General features: G+C 37.0%; 1 protein-coding gene across 5 annotated transcripts in view; it reads left to right on the top strand.

Annotated features, from left to right (window-relative positions):
* TTC33 (tetratricopeptide repeat domain 33) overlaps positions 1 to 15,283 on the top strand; it is a 36,435-nt gene extending 21,152 nt beyond the window's left edge. For all 5 annotated transcript variants that reach the window (XM_077896136.1, XM_077896135.1, XM_077896138.1 and 2 more), the window contains exons 3-5: positions 6,986 to 7,067; positions 8,569 to 8,700; positions 10,389 to 15,283. In XM_077896136.1, the coding sequence (XP_077752262.1) occupies positions 6,986 to 7,067; positions 8,569 to 8,700; positions 10,389 to 10,742 (568 nt within the window). In that variant the 3' untranslated portion in view covers positions 10,743 to 15,283. The remainder of the gene's footprint in view (positions 1 to 6,985; positions 7,068 to 8,568; positions 8,701 to 10,388) is intronic.
* Positions 15,284 to 23,679: the final 8,396 nt, after the last annotated feature.

Here is a 23,679-nt window from a genome sequence, read left to right on the forward strand (position 1 = left end):
GAGTTACACAAGGTGAAGAACTTTGCCTTCTTGTTTCAGCTCCCATACTGTAAACAGGCACCCTTTTTGTGGCCTAATGTTATATTTTCTACATTTTTGTGCTTTTGTTGGTGATTTTGCTGTTTAAAATGGTGCCCAAGTATAGTTCAGAAGTGTATCTGGTATCTGGTGTTCCTAAGGACAAGAAGGCTGTGATGTGAATGATCACAGATTTTTATAGAGAAAATATGTGTGTTCAGTAAGCTTTGTGCAGGCATGAGTTACGGTGCTGTTGGCCATGAGTTCAGTGTTAATGAATCAGGAATATTTATTAAATAAGATGTCTTTATTTATTTTTAAATATTTATTTATTTATTCATGAGAGATACACAGAGAGGCAGAGATATAGGCAGAGGGAGAAGTGAGCTCTCTGCAGGGAGCCCCAGGTGGGACTTGATCCCAGGACCCTGGGATCACAACTTGAGCCAAAGGCAGATGCTCAGCCACCCAGGGGCCCCTAATAAGATGTCTTTAAACAGAAACACATAAAACAAGGCTATATGTTAATAAGTTGATAAAAATATGACCAGCCACTTGCAGGAACTTAACCCTGTATTTTCCCTATGAGCAATGATTCAGTATTTGCTAAATTAAGTCTCTACAACAACTTTGTGGAACATAACTATGGGAATGAGAATCAACTATATCTGGAATAAAGCTTTTGAGTTTATTAGTATTTTAGTGTATCAGCTTTTCTTTTTATCAAGAACTTAAATAATTAGAACAAATAATTAAAATTTACTCTAAAGCTGTGTAAAATCTAAGTCTTTCGAATTCAAAGATAAAATTATATTCAACATCATTTGACATTTGTTGATTTATATTCTGCTCTCCTCACCCAAAATAGCATAGTATATTAATTTCTTATATCTTTTTTTTACTCAGCAAACATTTATGTAGTGCTTTTGTTAGACATTACTGCAAAGAAAATATTACATAGGCATCTTTTGTGGGTGACACAGAGAGAAATTGTTTTGATACGGAGTAAAGAGGACTATTTAGAAAGTTCTTCAGATGGTATAAAAGGAGAGTAATTAAATGGGGGAATAGACCCATTGAAGAGTGTTTGAGACGATTTCTGGGAGGGAAGGGCATGAGAGTGGAGTCAGGAAAGACAAACTGGAATTAGCTGACAAACAGAACAGTGTTCCAATCATGGAAGTCTAGTCAGGAGGAGGCCAGAGGAAAACCTTAATTGAATTTTTGATAATCCCAGCAAGGAAGGCTGACTACACTAAATAGGAGCAGCAACAGTGGGTTGAAGTGTGAATCAGAGAGAGAATTGATGACTCATGTAACCCAGGGAAAGTATAATCAAAGATGACTTGGTGGTGCTGTTCTCCGAGCCAAGGTTGCCAGGGTAGAGTAAGTTTGGAGTAGGAGCTGGTAATGAGTTCAGTCTGGACATGTGTTTGAGATATATGTCAACCTTCTCTTGATTTTATAATCCTGGTGAGTTATCTTCTCATTTCTCTCTTGGGTATTCACAGAAAAACTTCCCTAGGGAGTTGTCCGCAGTCCTTGTCTCTCCTTTCTTCCTTCCACCTCACACCTCAGTCTGGTTTCTGCTGTTTCACTCAGTGCTCCCATTGACGTACACGTTACTACTTCTCCCTTAGGTACAACCTGTCACTCTCTGTGACACACTTCTTGTTTTCTATGAAATCACATACACTCCTGAATTTCTTCTTCCTTTCTTTCTCTGCTTTTCAGCTGTCTTTGTTAGCCCTTTCTTCTCTGCATGACTTCTGAGTTTTGAAAACTCCAGCCCTGGTATCTTTTTTCCTTCTCATTTACTCCCTTTCTCTCTCTGTGTGTGTAATATTAGCAAGGGCCATGATTTGTTTAACTTATTGGTACAATTTTTTTTTAAATTTATTTATGATAGGCACACAGTGAGAGAGAGAGGCAGAGACACAGGCAGAGGGAGAAGCAGGCTCCATGCACCGGGAGCCCGACGTGGGATTCGATCCCGGGTCTCCAGGATCGCGCCCTGGGCCAAAGGCAGGCGCTAAACCGCTGCGCCACCCAGGGATCCCCGCTACAATTTTTATTGAAAAGAACAACACACATGCACATGATTTTACTTTTTTTCTTTTTTTTTTTAAATAGACTCTGTGTTCAGTTTGGAGTCCAGTGTGAGGCTTGAACTCAACACTGTGAGATCAAGACCTGAGCCAAGATCAAGAGTCAGACAATTAACCAACTGAACCACCCAGGCAACCCTGTATGCATATGATTTTAAAAGGCAAATGCAATAATAACAAAGGATATACAATGAAAAGTACATTTTGCCCTCACTCTTGTCCTCTGATCTATTAGTTCACTTTCCCACATGCGACCAGTTACCAATTCCTTGATATCTTGCCGCAGATAATCTTTAGATTTATAAGCATGTGGACCTGTTATTTCTTTAAACGTCATAAGTGGTAACATTCTAAATATATACACCATTTCCCTTGCCTTTTTTACTTAATATATCTTAGAGATTGTTTTGTATTATTATGCGTGGAACTGCCTTTAAAAAAAAAAAAGACTTATCTAGTCCATCTCTTACTATCCAGACTCTTACTTTCTGAAACCAGGATCCAGAAAGATTTAGATATGAGGGGATACTGGCATTTCATTGCATGATGTATTAAATGTATCTTGCCGTCTCTCTTTTAAGAAAGGATCTTTTTGTCTTTAATTTTTACAAATGGTACAGTGACTATCCTTTCAGTGATAATAGTGTGTACATATACAGGCCACTTCAAAACGGAGATTTATAGAAATGGAATTGGTGGGTCAAACTGGATGTGCATTTAAAAAAACATATTTCGGGGAGCCTGGGTGGCACAGGTGGTTAAGTGTCCGACTCTTGGTTTCAGCTCAGGTTGTACTCTCAGAGTTGTAAGATCGAGTCCAGCATCTGGCTCCGTGCTCAGTGCTAGTCTGCTTAATATTCTCTGTCTCACAACCCCTCTGTCACCGCCCCCTCCCCACCCCATCCAGTGTGTTCTCTTTCTTTAAAAAGTAAAAAAGCATACTTTCCCCTTTTTTGGATATAGTGTTCCAAATGACAGATGGGTTTTAAAGGTCATGTGGATGTGAGCTGATATTTTTCCTCACCAGCATTTGTTTACAGGTTTGTCATTTTTATTTCTAAGGGTTTTTTTTGTGTGTGTGTGTGTGTGTGTGTGTGTGTGTGTGTGTGTGTTTTAAACTTTTTGGAGGAGAAAAAATTCTCTGTCCTTCATAAGGGTTTGAAAAGAGTGTTCATGTACATGTTCTTTTGTTGTTTACACAGCTTAGATTGAAAGTAATTGTTCATTGAAGTAGAGCTTTTAAACGTGCATGTTTATATGCATGTATTTTGAAGACTAGATTGAGGAGAGAGAACATGAGAGGCTTGCTTTTGCTTTGTGTTTCGTTATAAGGATTTTTCCCTCTTTTCTGTAAGACTAAAAATAATTTTTTTTTAATTTATTTATTCATGAGAGACAAGCAGGCTCCATGCAGGGAGCCCGACGCGGAACTCGATCCCGGGACTCCAGGATTATGCCCTGGGCCAAAGGCAGACGCCAAACCACTGAGCCACCCAGGGATCCCCAAAAATAAATATTTTAAAAGTACAATTTTAGTTGTTAAACATGTAAGCTTATTTTTAGAGGATTAAACAGCCTAGAAATAATTTGTAATTTAAAAGGTTTCTTTTTTTTTAAAAGATTTATTTTTAAACAATCTCTTTACCCAGTGTGGGGCTCGAACTCACAACCCTGAGATCAAGAGACATGCTTGAGCTAGAATGTGTTATGCTAAGTGAAGTAAGTCAGAGAAAGACAAGTACCATACAATCTCACTCATACGTGGAATTTAAGAAAGAAAACAGAAGGACATATTAAAAGGGGGAAAAGAAAAAAAGAAGAGAGAAATAAGCCATAAGAGACTCCTAATGACAGAGAAAAAACAGAGTTGATGCAGGGAGGTGAGTGGGGGGAAGGACCAAATAGGTGATGAATATTAAGGAGGGTACTTCGATGATGAGCACTGGGTTTTGTTTGTAAGTGATGAACCACCGAATTCTACTCCAAAAATCAATATTGCACTGTATGTTAAATACCTAAAATTAAAAAAAGAAAAAGAATATTGATGCAGGCAGAAGTAGGGAAAAACATACAGCATTGTGGTAGCACCTCATAAAAATGAGGTGAATAATGGTCACACTGTGTTCCTAAAATTCTAGTAGTCTTTCATGGAGAATTAAACATAGTGTTCAAATAGTTACCTCTTCAGTACCTAGCAGGGGCCCCTGTTAGGGAAGAAGATATTAACCATGGTCCAGGCAGTAAGTCTGATAGCCATCTCTGCATATTTAGATTTGGTTTGCCTGGAAACAAAGACTACCAGCTTTTGCGGGTTTTGCTGGGTGAGTGTGAAGCATATGGTTCTAAATAGCCTGCTACTACAAAATAGCAATAGCTACTGCTACAGCCTTAATGGCAGCGAAGGTGTCCTGTAAAATACATTCCCACCATGTCCACCCTCACCTTGCTGCTAGCCAAGGAGTTGGCTCTGTGGCAAACTTATTTTCTGTATCTGTAGCCCATTTGTCATTTGCCAAGATAATGTAAGACCCTGGAAAATGGCACTGCCCATTTGTGTTCTTTGCTAATCAAGGAACTGTCTAGCAAGGTGGAAACAATGTGCTTTTTTATGTTCTTCAACTTCGTATTTTCTACCAAATTTTGCCTATATTTCTTTATTTCACTGCCTTCTGTTTAAATAATATTCAGTGCATGTTAGCCCACATTTTGGTGGTTATGTTTGGTTTGGATCTTCCCATATTCAGTAGGAAATGATGTAGAAGAAAACATACAGAGGAAATGAAGGCTCTGGAAAACAGGTAACAATGCGTAATTCAAGAGAAAATAGCACATGATAGGGCTTAATTCACTATGAAAGATATTATCAATGGTTCACGACCTTGGTGTTTATTATGTTAACATTACCTGGTTCAAAAAATATAGATGCCTAAGCCCTCTTCTGAGAATATCTGTTTTGGATGAGCTGAGGCAGGGACCAGCTGTGTGTGTTATGTGTGTTGTGTTGTATATTTCTTCCCTTCTAGAACTCCTTAGATTATTCTGGTGTAGCCAAGAATTAAAACTAGTAGATTGGACAGCCCCAGTGGCTCAGCAGTTTGGCGCCAACTTCGACCCAGGGTGTGATCCTGGAGACCCGGGATCGAGTCCCACATCAGGCTCCCTGCATGGAGCCTGCTTCTCCCTCGGCCTGTGTCTCTGCCTCCCTCTCTTTGTCTCTCGTGAATAAATAAATAAAATCTTTAAAAAATAAATAAATAAAAATAAAACTAGTAGATTATATGTTTTCTGTTTAGTTCTAGAAAGCAGAATTAGTAGCATTAGGGGAAAGATACAGAATAGAAAATTTCAACTCATTATAATGGAAAACATTTTGGTAAATAGAACTTTCTAGAAATATTTGAGTACACATGAGTTAACCACTTGTGAAGGATCCTGTGAAAATGACCGCTTTGGACAACATGTAGGACTTAGTCCTTCCTTAATTTTATTTTAAAAAGAAAGTGTTTCAGTGCTTCTGCAGATTTGGCATGTAATATGCTAAGATCAGTTTTAGGCAGAATGAGTTTGAGGTACCTGTGTCACAACTTTGTGGGGATGTTAGTTGACTCTGGAGCTTTTATAAGAAAAACCTAACTAGGAAGACGTCAGTGAAAAGGTGGTAATGTAGGGATGCTTGGATGGCTCAGCGGTTGGGCAGCTGCCTTCCGCTCAGGTCGTGATCCCGGGATCCAGGATCAAGTCCCGCTTCGGGCTCGCTGTGGGGAGCCTGCTTCTCCCTCTGCCTGTGTCTCTGCCTCTCTCTCCCTCTGTGTCTCTCATGAATAAATAAATAAATCTTAAAAAAAAATAAAAGTGGTAGTGGAAATCATCTCTAAACTGTTTTTCATTCATTTGACCCATTTTTTATAAGTACCATGTGTGAATAGTGATGAAAAGTCAGTGCCTGAGCTCATGGAATTTACATATGAGAAAACTTAAAACTGAAGAATATTTTTATTTTTTTCAAGATTTATTTATTTATTTATTTATTTTAGAGGGAGAGAAAGTATGAGCTGGGGGTGGTGCAGGGAAGGGGCAAAGGAGGAGAGAATCTTAAGCAGACTCCTCACTGAGCATGGAGCCTAATGCAGGGCTCAGTCCTACGACCCTGAGATCATGACCTGAGCCAAAATCAAGAGTCAGACACTCAACCAAGCCACCCAGTTGCCCCAAAACTGAAAAGTCTTTACACAATTACCAGGCAGCTTTTTAGTGTTCTGTGTCAGCTGGATTGCTTCAGTGGAGCCCAGGATTGCAACTGGATTGTAAATTCTTCGACAAAGTCCTTTGCACTACATCTAACGTGTGTGACATTTGCAGACATTGAAGTTGATGAAAAGGGAAATTTTGGTGGTGATTTCTCAGCTCAGAATATAAAATCGGAGAAAGATTTCTTTCTTTTTTTTTAATTTTTAAAGATTTTATTTATTTATTCATGAGAGACACAGAGGGAGAGAGAGGAGAGAGGCAGACACAGGCAGATGGAGAAGCAGGCTCCCTACAAGGAGCCCGATGCAGGACTTGATCCCGGACCCCAGGATCACACCCTGAGCCAAAGGCAGATGCTCAACTGCTGAGCCACTCAGGCGTTATTGGAAAAAGATTTCTAGGATCTCTTTTATTTGCATTTGTCTTTTTCTCTTTTGCTGTCCTTTCCCTTTATCTCATTTTTCTTGCTTTTGTAACATTATTATTGTCATTAGTTCTTGAATAGAGTTATTTTTTGATCTACAATTATTCCTTAGTACTTAATTTTAAAATTTGGTCATGTACTCTCAAGGACTTACTGAAAATATGATACTAATGTGACTTAACCACAGATATCGAGAGGCAATTCAAAAATGGGATGAAGCGCTGCAGTTAACCCCAGATGATGCTACCCTGTATGAGATGAAGTCACAGGTAATGATTATGAAGAATTTCACTTTCCTTATGAAATCTCACTATATTGTGTTCATGTGTTTGGTGAGCAGTAATAAGCCAAAATAGCATTTCTTTCCATTATAATTCTCAAGTATGTCTTTTTTCAAATTTTTTCAACATTTCCTTTCCAAATATGTTACCGTATTATTATTGATGGCCCTGGGTGATAACATATTATTGCCGTATCATTTATGACTCTGTCTTTTGCATGAAATTAGAAAGTCATTTATTTTCACAATGATGTTAACTTATTTCAACCTATGGTAAGATATGAACAGATGACTATCTTTGAGGAAGTCACTGGTGATTTCTTAAATAAATATGTTTGCTTTCCTTGGAAATAAATGGTAGTGGACTGAGCAATAGCTTTGTTTCTTTAGAATGAGGATGGATTGGACTCTGAATGATGGTATCTCTCTGAAAATGACCTACTCCTTGGCAAAAGGTCAGAATAGACTCAATTTATTAATAGTTTAAAAATAACATTTGAATTTAAAAAATACATGTCTAATATTTTGTGGGAAAGTCTATAAAGAAAGTCCCTGAGCACTTGAATTAAAGTTATCCAAAAGACTTTCAAATCTTTAACAGAGTATCAAATATATTTTTGGCAGACAATAATTGCAATTCAGCCTTGATCTGCACACCTTACAGATAATTTCAGATGATGATCTCAAACATAAGGCACATTCTTTATCAGCTTTGATTTTAATTTAACCAAGAAAACCGCAAGTAAATTATGTTCATTGAATGAAGTGCTCTGAGGACCTTCATCTGGTTAAGTCTTTAGTTTTCAGTCTTGACTATGTATATGTTAAAGGCAGTATTTCTGGTGAACTAAAATGAAATAGTTTGAAATAAATAGTTTAATTTGTAACCTGATAATGATAGTTGTGTTACAAATCTTGTGAAATGTGAATGGTTTTAAAGATGATAGATAAAATCTAGTCCTTTCCCATAGACTGAAGTAGAAAGTTCTGGAACTCCTTATTTTTCTGCTTTGTATGGTTTGAAAAACCCAGTTGTGGGGAGGCCTAGGGAGTGTTTAAATGATTTCTGTACCATGAAGATGTTCATAGGATGGGTGGTTGAACAAATTTAAATTTACCTCGTTTAACATTAAGACCTGGGGTCCCCTGAAAACCACATTGTAAATAGAATAATCAGAAGCGGAATTAAGAATTCTAATGTCTCTGAGCCACCATAGCAAGATCATGACCACCTTTTTAACCAGATGGACAACAGAATTCAATAACTGAAAAGGGAATAATTTATATTTTCATAGTTATTTTAGAAATAAGAAGAATATATATTCATTCCTGATCCTGAATGGCAGAGAAGGGGATCAAAACCACTGAACTACTATATTTACCAGACTAAAAATTTTTTTAAATGAAAAAGTTTGCATACGGTTATTCATTAGTAGTTCACTAATTTATGAATATTGCTGACAGGTTTTGTTTCTTTTATTTGGCTCTAGGTCCTCATGTCTCTTCATGAAATGTTCCCAGCAGTACATGCAGCTGAAATGGCTGTCCAGAGAAATCCACATTCATGGGAGTCTTGGCAGACTTTGGGACGTGCTCAGCTTGGATTAGGAGAGATAGTCCTGGTAAAGAAGTCAGATTATTATAATGGTGAAATTTTATTCTGACCTGTTTTGATTAGCTGAACTACACCTATGCAAAAAGTAAATAGCAAATTACCTCTTAAAGGTATTAAGCCATAAACACAGAATAAAGTTATTACTGAACATCCTTTTCTATTGTAAACATCAATTATATTAGAGGCAGAATATTTTTTTCAGGGGGTGCCTGAAAGAAGGCACCCCGAGGTGGCTCAGTCAGTTAAGCATCTGACTCCTGGTTTCGGCTTAGGTCATGATCTTATGGGTTGTGAGATTGAGCCCCATGTGGGGCTTCATGCTCAGTGGGATGGCTGCTTGAGAATCCCTCCCTCTGACCCTTCCCCCTCAAAATAGAGAAATAAAATATTTTTTAAAAAGAATTTTTTCGTCATTAGACATCATGAAAATTTTTTTAAAGATTTTATTTATTTATTTATTTATTTATTAATGAGAGACAGAATGAGAGAGAGAGAAAATGAGAGAGGCAGAGACACAGGCAGAGGGAGAAGCAGGCTCCATGCAGGGAGCCTGACGTGGGACTCGATCCTGGGTCTCTAGGATCAGGTCCTGGGCTGAAGGTGGCACTAAACCTCTGAGCCACCTGGGCTGCCTATGAAAATTTTTTTATTTTTTTTATTTTTATTTTTTTATTTTATTTTTTTAAAAATAATAAAGATTTTCTTTTTCTTTTTTTTTTAAGATTTATTTATTTATTCATTCATTCATTCATTCATTCATAGAGACAGAGAGAGAGAGGCAGAGACACAGGCAGAGAGAGAAGCAGGCTCCATGCAGGGAGCCAACACAGGACTTGATCCAGGGTCCCCAGGATCATGCCCTGGGCTGCAGGCAGCCCTAAACTGCTGCACCACCGGGGCTGCCCTGAAAATTTTTTTAAAATGGCATTTGGTAAACATTCAAATATAAAGAAAGCAATTTTTAGGTTAATTTCTTGCAGCATTAAATTTCCCACATTATAAAGTGATACCAGTATCTCATGGAGACAAAACCACTAATAGGTTATGTAGAGGAAGGAAGAAAGTAGAATATGGGAGAGTAATGATGATAAATAAATAAATAAATAGATATTATTTATAAAATAATAAAAATATTTATTTATTTAGATTTTATTCATTAATTCATGAGAGACACATAATGGTTACATCTTCCTGGTGTGAATTGACCCTTTTATCATTCTTTAATGTCCTTTCTTATTTCTTGTGACAGTCAATACATGTTAGCGTTATTTGGATCTAAGCTCTTGTCTTCAAAGGTGGGCATTCTTGGTACCTTCCTGATCGTGGTTTAACCAAGAAATCTCTAGACTCTTATGTCTGCTGGTCTGCAGAAGCAGAACAATGCACTTGCCTTATCTTGAACTATAATAGTGTTACCTGTACTTCAATGGATTTGGAGTCCTCAGCAGCAATTTGTCAGGCACTTTCTTTCACACTTTTTTAACTTCTTTTTTTTTCATCTTAATCATCATCCAGTGTTTAGGGCCCAGCCCTAATTTCTATCCTTAGAAACATTATGTTTTAAAAAATATATACAAATATATGTATATATTTTTTAAGAAGGTAGATAGATATTGTGGATTATATCAATCCACTCATTTTTTTTAAAAAAACAAAACAAATAAAAAAAACTGATTTTTTTTTAATCTCCCCTAGGCAATTCGAAGTTTTCAGGTTGCCCTTCACATCTATCCAATGAACCCTGAAATATGGAAAGAAGACCTTTCTTGGGCAAGAACACTACAGGAGCAGCAGAAGGTAGCACAGAAGATTAAAAAGTGTGAAGCGTCATCAGAAGGAACACATTTCTCACCCAAGTCGATTCCTGACTATGACTTTGAAAGTGATGAGATTGTTGCTGTTTGTGCGGCAATTGCTGAGAAACAGAAGACAGTTCCAGCAAATAAAACAATGGTTATTGTGTCAGCTTCTGGGACTGTAGAGACGGTCACTGAAAAGGAAGATGGTGCTACCCCACCAGATGGCTCTGTTTTTATCAAAGCCCGATGAAGTAGCAGGAATCCTTTGAGTCTGTCTTTCTGATTGCCACTTAAAATTTTAGGCATAGAAATGTTTGTTTACTGTGGAGAAACCGAGCAAAACTCCTGTTTGTAAAATGAGTTTTGCAGCTGAGACATATAAAAACTAAAAGATAGATTTACTGTATAGTGTTTGGACTATGCTTTGATAATTTAGGATTTCAACCTCTTAAGATTAGAGTTCTGAGTCCAGTGGCTTTTGATTCATAAACGTAATTTAATCCAAAAATATAAGTGGATGCATTTTGAAGACACAGCTTGAAAAGTGAATTCTCTAGTAGTGAATAACTTGATGGCCAGTGTTATTAAAATGTTGACTCTGACTTTTGTTTCATGATAAAGGAAGTCGGTGATTTCTTTCCCTGCTTAGAAATATACTCCTCTTACTATTCACCCTTCTGTTTTTCTGGTTGCATTAGAGTAAGTCTGCCACAAAGCTTGAATATTTTTGAGATTCATTTTGTTTCAAAATTGTCATTTGGTTACATGTGGAATCTTTGAAAGTTTGGCTGAAAATGCATGCATGTGTACATTCTAAACATTTTCTGAAGTTTCTCTTAATTCTGTGTATTTTTTGACTTTAAAATTATTATGACAGTGATAGTTGCCCCCTTCAGTATTAGATGTGTGAAATACTGATAAATGTCAGAATGACAGTTTTATTTTCTTAGTTGTTAAAGTAGATAGTGTTCCTTACCACAAGTGAGTCATGTTTGAGATGTGCATTTTTAAAAAACGAATGGCTCTTATAGATGTGTCATAACAAATTGTACTGCTGCATTGTCCCAGTCAAAAGCAGTATTTTCTCCTTATTTTTAAAATCTTAGAAACTCTGAAAATAACTTATCTTTTGCTTATAACTTTCCGCTTGGAAGTCCTTTTCTAGATAACTTTTTGGGAACTACTCAATTAAATTACAATTACAATTTTAAATAGCTAGATTATACCTTTCTAAAAATAAGAAAGTAGGGATGTTAATGAGCGCCAGGGAGTGCATAACTTAGGCACAATACATAGAACCTAAAACATGACTTATGGTGAAATCCCATGAGTAGACAAGGGTATATATAAAGAAATATGTCATTGAAAGCCACAGTCATATTCACAAATCAAAACTGTCATTACTAATGTGAATTATTTTTATACTACATATATTGTAGTACAATTATATAGACTACTGGGTACTGTTACTTCTGACACTCAGGAAGCTATTATTGCTGGAAGATTAATTTTATCCTTGCTAGAAATGAAAGTAAGCTATTTTAAGGAATCTTACCTTAACCTGTTGGAGCATGTGAGTAATGTGCTACATTTTTCTGAGATGATCTTTTTTTCCTTTTTAAATTTTTACTTAAATTCTAGTTAGTTGACATGCAGTGTAGTACTGGTTTCAGGAGTAGAATTCAGCAGTTCATCACTTACATACAACATCCAGTGCTCATCATAACAAGTGCCCTCCTTAGACGTATCACCCACCCATTTAGCCCATCCCCTACCTTCTGAGATGATTTAAACAATTTTTCCTGTAGTGGAATGTTTACCTCTTTTTTCCCCAGAGTATTGTATTTTTCCCCAAACTTACATCAGAAAGTTAGCTCTGGTTAGAAAGATTGGTTTTAAAGTAATCTAAAAAACAAATGCTCATTACATTTTATTTTGTTTAATAAAGAATATTCTCCCAAAGTAGATACTTTGGCATTTACAGAAGTGAGCATTCACTCTTTAGTATGTTGTTTCGAGTATTGGGTTTTTGTTTATCATGTAATTTGTGAATAAATTTTTTTTCCTGCATTTTAAAGATTTGCCTCTTTGTATTGTTAGCTTTTGAAAAATTAGATTGATTTAATTTCTTTGTTATGTGAGAATAAAATATGTAAAGCACCTTATATGATATCTTGCATAGGATGTACTCAGTAAATGTTAGCTATTTCTATGAAGAACTTTAGTTTAGAGATATTTAACCTCAGTTTCTCCTGATTTTAAGAAGGTAGGAAAACTTTCTAATCTTTATCTGAAAGTGAGGAGTCACTACTTTTGATATTATAGGACAATGGTTATCAGTTGGAGTCATTTTTGTCATAAAGTCTATGCCTCAACTCTAAAAGAGGCAAGACCCAGGATGGAGGGCATGTAACCACTAGATTCTACTAAGGAACACAGTATTTATGCTGTATTGATATTGGTAGGCCAGATTAGTCTCTTTCTTGTTCAGATGTAAGACATAAGGAGGAAGACATAAAATGGAGGGGAAAAAGGAAAAATGAACTATGAAGAAGGAAGGCACCTCATTTATACATGCCCCAGAAGATGCTCAGCTAACACTCTTCTATGCATGGAGAGAAAAATACATATATCATTTTATAAGGATGTGGATACTGCTACACAGACATTTGGTAAGCTTGTTAACTATAATACCAAATACTCCTGAATCTGAAAGAAAAATAGTTGAATATGATAGTGATATAATTAAAGATGTTTAATATACCTTCTGAAATAACATTAAACACTATATTGAATATAATTTGTGTTATTCTTATTTGAAAATTGTATGGCATAAACACTCACTAGTCAGAACACCACACATCCAGATCATGCCTGATAATTTGAGAATCCATATATTATTCTCTAGACAGTAGGTTTTTAGATTATAGAGTATTTATCTTAAATGTGCTAACAAATACTGCACAAACATTGAAGTCATGCAAGGTATAGATCACAGAACCCAGATCTACTGCAGTTGGGGCCTAGGTACAGAATTTATGGTAGCAGTCTTAGCATAAGGAGCTTTAAATTGATATGATAAAACTATAGTGAAGAAAAGAAGTTTTACCAGAGAAAGCTAGAGTTGCCATGATTATAACTGACCACCATAACTTCAGTTTGAAAATTATGCTTTATGTAATGATGTCAAAAGCTTGTTTCACTGCCTTTCCCAGCAGTAAGAAAATTTTCTCAAAAAAAAAAATTTTTTTTTTTAAATTTCAGACTTTGTGAGCCAGTAGCCTTTCTAAATTGACTCTGGACCAGCCACTCTGAGCTTTGATTTCATGACATAACGTGTATCTACATGAGTTGTGAGTTGACACAAGAACCAGTTCTATAACTATCTTAAAATCAACTGGTATATTAAATATATTTTTTTCCAGAGAGATTTTTATTAAGCCAATGGTGTATACTTTGTAACTGATGACATTTTAGGATTGGGCAAGTAAGCGTTTGGGTTTTTTTAAAACACTAATAAAATCCAGAAATTTGTAAGTGATTGATTCATTACCAGAATAAATTAAAATGAAGTGTGTCACTTTAGTCACTTGCAATTAAATATGCCCACTTGAATGCAAGGGAAGGGTAGCCCTATGACTGGTGTACCATGAATTGTGCCTTAACATGTGTTGTATGTGAACCTGCTGTGTTTGTCAAGGTAGAAAACAGGTTGAGAAATGTTGACATTTTGTTGGGAAGACAGGGTAGAGATGGCTTTCTTGCTAGGTGTTTCTTTACACATCCATTAAGCAAGGAATCCTGTAGAGGAGGACTGCCCATTCCTTGGTGAGCAGATCTGTCTAATTTTGGGTTAGATATTAGGTGGCCATTATTGGTACAAGCCTAAATTACATTCTTTAACCTAGACCCTTCAGCAATAAATCTGAGATACTGAATGTCCATTAGTCTGGCTTGGTCTCTCAACTGGCTCAGAAGTTAGGAGGGTACAGGAAGTATTATTTCTTGATTTCCTCAAACTCCAACAAAAATAGTGAAAATTATATTTCAAAGTAAGCATGAGATAAATTAAAAAAACAAATTGGGAATTTTTTTCTAGTTTTGTAAGTCATGGAAATTCTATTGGAAATGGATAATGTCAATTACAAGACAATATGTAAACATTTGTTCAGAGTATCCAAAAGGATACCCTGAATGTGGAAGATCACAGTATTAACTCTAGATTTAATTAGAAGGAATGACTGTAAAATGAATCATATTTTCTTCCCACTTTGTCAACTTTCTTAAGAGTGTAATTTACATATAATAAAATGCACCCTGTATTATAAATTTACAGTTTGAGGAGTTTTAACAAATGTGAACAACCACACAATCACCATTTCTATCAAGATGTAGAATATTTCCATCGTGCAAAAAAGTCTGTAATGCCCATTTGCAATGAGTTCCCCTCCACCCCAACAACCAGCACTGTTCAACTACTGATGACTTTATGTGATTAAAAATTAGATTTGACTTTTCTAGAATTTCAAATAAATCACAGTATTTACTCAGTGTCTGACACTAAAGTTTAGCTCAGCATAATGCTTCAGAAATCCATCCATGTCAAGAGTCATCTTGACAAGACTCGTTGTGTATATCAGCAATATGTTTTATTTTTTATTGCTGAGTATTATTCTGTTGTATGGTTAAACTACAATTTATAGCTATTCATGTGTGTTGATGGACATCTAGGTTGTTGAACATCTAAGTTTTGGTTTCTTATGAATAAAGCTGCTATATGCATATGTCGCAGGTCTGTGTGTGGATATGTGTTTTCATTTCTGTTGGTGAAATACCTGGAGATAACGATTGTTGAGTCTTTTTTTTTTTTTTCAAGGATTTTATTTATTTATTCATGGGAGACACAGAGACACAGAGAGGCAGAGACATAGGCAGAGGGAAAAGCAGGCTCCCCATGGGGAGTCCGATGTGGGACTCCATCGCTGGACCCCAGGATCACACCCTGAGATGAAGGCAGGAGCTCAGCTGCTGAGCCACCCAGGTGTCCAGGGATTGTTGAGTTTTGTGGTAAGTTGTATGTGTGTAACTTTAGGGGAAACTGTGAAACTTTTCCAAAGTATTTGTGCCATTTTTCATTCTGACAAGCAGTGTATTTTTAAAAGTATTCAGTTGCTCCGTATCCTTGTCAATGCTTGATATTGTCATTGTTTTTCATTTTAACCACGTTGGTGGATGGGTAGTATATCTCCTTGTTCTAATATGCATAATATGCATATGCTGATGTTAAACATTTTTCATATGCTTGACATTTGTATATATTTTGGGACGTACCTGTTCAAATATTTTGCTGATTTTTTTATTTGGGTTAACTAATTGTTGAACTGTAAGAATTTTTTCTCTATTCTGGATAAAAACTTTATGAGATATTTGCATTGTAAATATTTTATCCCCATCTGTGGTTTGCATTTTTGTTTTCTTAATGATAACTTTGAAAGAGCAGAATTTTAAAATTTTGATGAAGTCCAATTTATATGTATTATAAAATATATATATTATATTATGTTTAAATGTGTGTGTGTGTATGTATATATATATGATTGTGCTTTTTGTGTGCTGAGAAATCTGCTTACTCCAAGATCAGAAAGATTTTTTTTTTTTAAGAAAGATTTTTATTTTATTTTATTTTTTTAATTTTTATTTATTTATGATAGTCACAGAGAGAGAGAGAGAGAGGCAGAGACATAGGCAGAGGGAGAAGCAGGCTCCAGGCACTGGGAGCCCGACGTGGGATTCGATCCCGGGTCTCCAGGATCGCACCCTGGGCCAAAGGCAGGCACCAAACCGCTGCGCCACCCAGGGATCCCCAGAAAGATTTTCTATGTTTTCTCTATAAGTTTTACAGTTTAAGCTTTTATAATTAGTTATGTGATCTATTTGAAGTTAGTTTTTATGTGCTGTACAAGGTAAAGGCCAAGGTTCATTTTTAAAAAAAAATTATTTATTTATAATGTCTACACCCAACTTGGGGCTCAAACTCAAAACCCTGAGATCAAGAGTTGCATGCTCTACTGACTTAGCCAGTCCAATACCTTGCATCTTGAAAATCAGTTCACCATTTCTCTGCAGGTCTGAGTTCTGTACTCTGCTACAATGACCTGTATGTTTATTCTGACACCGATTCCACACTGTCTTAATTTCTGTGGCTTAAAAATTGTAGTCTTAAAAATCAGCGTGGTTTTTCCAATTTTACCCCCTCCCCAGATGTTTGGCTATTCTACTTTCTTTGCTCTTTCATATACATCTTTTTCTTTAAAAAAAATTTTTTTTTGTCCTTCCATGTACATTTTAGAATTAACTTGTCTCTATAGACAAGTCTGCTAGGATTTTAATTGGAATTGCATTGGATCTACAAATCAGTTTGGGAAGAATTACCATCTTAACAATATCATATCTTTGAATTCATGATTGTGGTATAACTGTCATTGTTTAAGGTCTTTAATTTCTCTTAATGATGTTTCTTGGTTTTCTGTGAATAGGTCTTGCCCATATGTTTGTTGCTTATCTCTAAATATTTTATATTTTTTGATGCAATCACAAGGGGTGTTTTTAAAATTATATTTTCCAATTTGATACTATTACATAGAGATACAATAGATTCTTTGTGTGTGTTGATCTTGTAGCCTGCCACCTTGATACTTCATTTATTAGTTGAATTAGCTTTTTGTAGATTCCTTACAATATTCTATCCATATAAATATGTCTTTGTGAATAAAGACAGTTTTTCTTCTTCCTTTTCAAATTATGCCATTTAGGGATGCCTGGGTGGTTCAGTGGTTAAGCATCTGCCTTTGGCTCAGGGCGTGATCCCAGGGTCCTGGGATTGAGTCCCACATCGGGCTCCACTTATGGAGCCTGCTTCTCCTTCTGCCTTTGTCTCTCTCTCTGTGTGTCTCTCATGAATAAATAAATAAGATCTTTAAAAAAAAACCCAAATTATGCCTTTTATTTCCATCTCTTGCCTTATTGCACTGGCTAGAACCTCTACTACAATGTTAAATAGAAGCAGTGAGAGTGGACATTCTTGCCTTGTTGGTAGTCTTCTGGTCTTTCACCATTAAGTATGATGGCACCTATAGTGTTGTTGTTGTTGTTGTTGTTGTTGTTTTACTATAGTGTTTTTATACATGTCTTTTACTAAATTGAGGAAGTTCCAGTTCCCCTGTAATTACATTTTGTTAAATGTATTTTTCCATCTATCAGAAGATCTTATAATTTTTCTTTTATCCTGTTTATATGATGAGTTACATATGTTTTTCAAGTGGCAAATCAACTGTATTTCTGGGATAAATCCTATTTAGTCATGCTGGGTTATCCTTTTTAGATCTTTCTTGATTCAAATTGGTAATACTTTATTAAGGATTTTTATGTCTATGTTCACGAGGAATTTGGTCTGTAGTTCTCTTGTAGTTCTTGAATCAGAATAATGCTGACCTCATTTGTAAAAAAAATTGAGTATTCCCATCTACTCTTTTCTCAAAGAGTTTCTGTAGATTTGGTATTTCTTTCAATAGCGTTTACTAGAACTAACAAGTAAAGTCACCTGGGCCTAGTGTTTTCTTCTGGGAAGGGTTTTAAATTATAAAATCAGTTTTAAAATAGCTACATTGTAGGTCTTATCAATTATGCCACTTTGAGTAATAGTATGGTTTTATTTAAATTAAGATCCAAAAGTCCATTCTTTGCATCTGTTGATATGTCTCTTAATCTTTTATTTACTTTTTATTTTTATTTTTTAGAAGATTTTATTTATTTATTAGAGAGAGAACATGCAGGAGTGGGGTTGGGGAAAGAGCATATGGAGATGGAGATGCAGAGTTCTTGCTGAGTAGGGAGCCAGACATGGGGCCTGATCCCAGGACCTCAGGATCATGACGTGAGCCAAAGGCAGATGCTCAACTGACTGAGCCACCCAAGAGCCCCTCTTAAACTTTTATCATATAGGTTCCCCTTCCTTTTTTTTCCTTGCAATTTATTTTTCAAGGAACAAAATCATTTGTCCTTAAGAATTTTCTACATTTTGTGCTTTGTTTATTGCATCCCACCTAATGTCATTAATGTTCCTTTATATTTACATTTCCTATCAATTTATCAGAATTGTTCAATTTTTGGGCAAGAATACATTATAGGTGTCTTTGGGTCCTTAGACCAGAAGTAAAATATTTCTGATGTCTCTATAGTATCAGTAGCCATGGACTATCATTGCCTAGATCTGTTATTTTACTAGCATCTAAAAAGTGTTGTTAGTTGTTAGTCTTTTCGTGCTAGAAAACATTTTTTTTTAAATATGTAATGCTCCCCACACAGGCGAATGGCCATTCAGCTTTCTTTTTTTTTTTCTTTCTTTCTTTTCCTTTTTTTTTTTTTTTTAAGATTTTATTTATTTATTCATGAGAGACACACACAAAAGCAGAGACATAGGCAGAGAGAGAGAGAGAGAGGCAGGTTCCATGCAGGGAGCCCGATGTGGGACTTGATCCTGGGACTCCAGGATCACTCCCTGGGCCGAAGGCAGGCACTCAACCACTGAGCCACCCAGACATCCCTAGAAAACTTCTTTTAAAAAAAAAAACCAAACTTCCCCTCATCAACTATTTTATGACCTTGGGAAACAATTTATGTAGTAAAGGTAGTCTATTTAGTGGAGGCTTTGTTCTTTCCCTTTATTTAGCACTTTTTAAAATAAGACGTTTGTTCCTTAGTGTCCTACAAAGGTGACTAGTGAGGTATTTCATCTTGTTTTGGTATCATTGTGAAGTCAGGCATTGAGACATATTTGATATGTTTTAATTCCTCCACTTATTATTCATACTGGTGGTGTTGTACACACCTCAACTTCAGAAGATAGTGCCAAGTTCATTTTTTCAAAATGATTATATCAATTTTATACCTCACTAACAGTGTATGAGAATCTCAAAAGCATACTTGGTATTTTTAGACTATAAAATCTTTACAAATTGGATTGGTGTCTATCATTGCTGTGGGGTGTCCCGATTGAGTTGGGGGCCTATGGCATGGGTGGTGAAAGAAGTGTATTGAGTACACTGCCAGAAAGCAGCCAGGAGGACAGCAAAGAAGAGACAGTGTCCTGGGCCACGGCGGTGACAGGCCACCTATGTACAGCTGGGTGAGGGCTATGGGGGTTGTGCAGAACTTCCTCTTTTTTGGTAACCTTAGGAACTGTGTCTAGTTGTAAAGAGCCTGTTGATCAGTGTGGGTCTACAACTTCGTGAGTCTGTTGGTGTCAGCGTGGTGGTCACTGTGGGCCCTTTTGCCTTGCTTATTTCTGCTGCTCCAGCCTGTTGCCTAAAAGCAGCCTCTCTAGTTGTGATTTAATTTTTAGAAATTTATGACATGAACTTGATTTTGTGCTATAGATGAATTGATTTAGCTCTCTTACATTCCCCTGATATATTTATTTATGACTCCTGCCTCCATTCCCAGTAAAATTGATTATAATTTTGGCTTCAATCTATGTTCATGATTTAATAGGACTAGGTAATTATTACACGTAGTTAGTGTCATCTCGTATATATTAGTTTACCTTTTTTGTACTTTGTTTCTCTTGGAGTCAATAATTGCTTTTGTTGTTCTGTAGCTTTATATATATATTACTAATTTTTCCCTTGACTATCTAATAGAAATGTAATACTACTGTCAGTATTACCAAACATTAAGTAGTCTGTCAAATTTTTTTGTGGGTGGGAGCAGCAAAACAAAGTTTATTGAGTGATAATACAAAGCTCCCAAAGAGGGAGGAGACCTGAGAGGGTTGCCCTGTCAAAGTTTTTTTTTAACTTTAGAGAGATTCTAGAGCCCCCTCTCCTGCTTCAGTCTGGTTGCACATCCTCTTGGTTGGCTACAGAGCTTTTGCTTTGAGCTCTTGCTTTCAGAATGCTCTTTGCATCTTCCTTGCATTGAATCTTGTTTCAACCCTTATCAAAAGGAAATAATGACCTAATTGTTCAGATTTAGTGCATGGACTTGCCATGGTTAACAGTTTTTTTTGGACATAGGAATATTTGATGTACTCTTCTTTTATCTCCCAAGCTGTGGATGGATGACCTAGAAAGGTAAGGATAAGATAATGAATGAATGGTAGAGACATTGATATTGATATAAGGCTAAGAGGCCCCAGCTATCCTTCTTTTTTTTTCTCCAAAATGCTACCAGCCTTCAACTAAAGCCCCAGGTGTGACCCAAGACAGCACCATGCCAAACAACAGGGTCAAACGTTCTCTTTTGCGGTGAGGCTGTTTCTCTCTGATTCCATTTCTTGTGTACCTGGAGAGCCACCTTGCGATTGATCGTATTGGAGCAGCTCAGATTTACATTTGAAGGTGGTGGGGAGAGCACACTTCCCAGTTTGTTTTGTTCTGAAGCTATTACAAGGAGAGGTTCACTGCCATCTGAAAGGAGATCATTACTATTGAACCTTTCATAAGTTGAAATGGTGTCAAGTAAAGAAGCAATTACCATTAATTTATATGGAAAAAATTTTGAGTTTTCTCAAACTCCCAAAATAAGCTCTCTTAGACTTTATATATATATAAAGTTTTTTTTTTTTTTGAAAAAAGTCCACTTTAGGGATCCCTAGGTGGCGCAGCGGTTTGGCGCCTGCCTTTGGCCCAGGGCGCTATCCTGGAGACCCCGGATCGAATCTCACATCGGGCTCCTGGTGCATGGGGCCTGCTTCTCCCTCTGCCTGTGTCTCTGCCTCTCTCTCTCTCTCTCTCTCTCTCTATCATAAATAAATAAAAAATTAAAAAAAATTTTAAAAAAAGAAAAAAATCCACTTTACTGAGTCACACCCAGCTGTAAACATGTCACCATGAGAGAGCCCCACTCCAATCCCCAGGCCACACAGTCAGCAGGGATGAAATGACTGGGGTGCAGGGGGTGGGTCACCGGGGTAGGCGCCAAGCAGGGCAGCGGGCAGGCAAATGCAGCAGGCTCTGTGGTTCCGGGAGGAAACCCCAGGGAGAGTGGGGACAGAGGGGCAGAGAGGGCCCAAGCTGCCAGGACGCTCAGAGCCAGGGCCCTAAGGGACCAGCCTCTTCCCGAAGGCTCCCCACTAGGGCCCCTTGTGTATATATATAATCTTTGGACACATTTTGCCAAAGAATGCACACAAGAACTCCAGATAAAGCAAAGATACTCACAGACATGGTTCAAGCTCTGGCAGCTTGGTGGTGAGATGCTGAGCATGGGTCCTGGGGCAGGCTTGTGGGCCACCATCATTGCTCAGGGTTGCGCACCTCTATAATGGCTCAAGACAAAACCAATGCTGAGTGCTATTTTTGCTTTTCACCCTTTTTGGCAAAAGCCAAGATCTTCTTTGGATTTCTTTTGGTTAGTGAAAACAGATACTAATGTAGGTGTTTTGTAGAAGCAAAGTGATGTAATGCAAACTCTGGGAAAGTGAAGAGTGCCTATAGTTTAGGGAAAATGTCTCATATCATGCAGATAGCTCTGCATTAAACTTAAGGCCAAAGCCATAGCTTACAGTAACTATTACAATGCCTTGGTTTTCCCATGCTTTTGTGTTTATGACCCCAGTAAGAAACTCATGGAGAGGGTAGCTGTACTTTGGTAAAGGACTTTTATATTCCATGGTTTTCTCATCAAGGTACTACTTTAATGGCTTTACCAATCTCACAGTCTTCCCTAACACACTTGACTTGTTGGTTAGATTGTCTTAAAGACTAGGAGTTGGAGTTAAGATTATCTTTCTGTCTGCTGTGTCCTATCGGGACCAGGTAGAGTTTAACACCAGCCAGTGAGAAAACCAGAACTTTCTTTCATTGAAAGTTTGAAGCTCTAGATGTTTGGGAACAAGTTTCCTGCAAGAAACTGTCTTCATATAACATAGCTGGTACGTTTTATAGATAGATGTGGAATGGATGACAAACACTGCTGAAGTTTTTCTTCCTTGGCTGTTCTTTTAATAAACCAGACTCAGGGATGCCTGGATGGCTCAGTGGTTGAGCGTCTGCCTTTGGCTCAGGTCGTGATCCTGGGGTCCTGGGATCTAGTCCCGCATTGGGCTCCCTGCAAGGAGCCTTTCTCCCTTTGCCTATGTCTCTGCATCTCTCTCATCTTATCTCATGAATAAAAAAAAAAAAAAAAAAAAAAAAGCCAGAATCAACAATCAAAAGCCATTGTCATGGACTGAATTATATATATCTCCTTGGAATTTATATGGTAAAGCCCTCTCCCTGACCCCATGTAACTGTAGTTGGAAGTAGGGTCTTTGAGGAGATAATTCAGGTTAAGCAAAGTCATAACGGTTGGCCCTAATCTAGTATGAGTAGTGTCTTTATAAGAAAAGAGACATCAGGGAAGCAGATACACAGAGAGGAGGCCATGTGACAGCAGAGCTAGAAAATGGCCATGTCAAGGCAAGGAGAGAGGCCTTAGGATATAAGCCAAGCCTTGTCAGCACCTTGATCTTAGACCTCCGGCCTCCAGAACTGTGAGAAAATAGATTTCTGCTTGAAGCCACATAGTCTGTGGTATTTTGTTATGGTAACCCTAACAAACTAATATGGACATATAATGCAATTTAAAAATGCTCTAAGGGTTTGGGGCACATAGGTGGTTCAGTGGTTGAGTGACTGCCTTCGGCTCAGGTTGTGATGCCAGGGTCCTGAGACCGATTCCCTCATCGGGCTCCCCACAGGGGAGTCTGCTTTTCCTTCTGCTTCTCCTTCTGATAAATAAAATCTTAAAAAAAAATAAAAATAAAAGATAAAAATGCACAAAGGATTAGAATAGACATTTCTCTAGAGAAAATTACAAATGGTCAGTAAGCATGTACAAAGATTCTCAATATCATTGGTCACTAGGGAAATGCAAATCAAAATCACTGAGGTACCACTTCATATCCATTAGAATGGCTATAACCAAAAAAGACAGTAATACATATTGATGAGGATATGGAGAAATCGAAACTCTTGTACGTTGCTGGTGGGACTGTAAAATGGTGGAAGGCACTTGGGAAAACAGTTTGGCAGTTCCTCAAAAAATTAAACATAGTTAACATGACCCAGCAATTTTATTCCCAAGTATATAGAGAACTGAAAACATGTTCACATAAAAACTTGTATACAAATGCTACTATCAGATAT

Source organism: Canis aureus, chromosome 4 (genome assembly GCF_053574225.1).
Source record: "Canis aureus isolate CA01 chromosome 4, VMU_Caureus_v.1.0, whole genome shotgun sequence".
Taxonomy (NCBI): domain Eukaryota; kingdom Metazoa; phylum Chordata; class Mammalia; order Carnivora; family Canidae; genus Canis; species Canis aureus.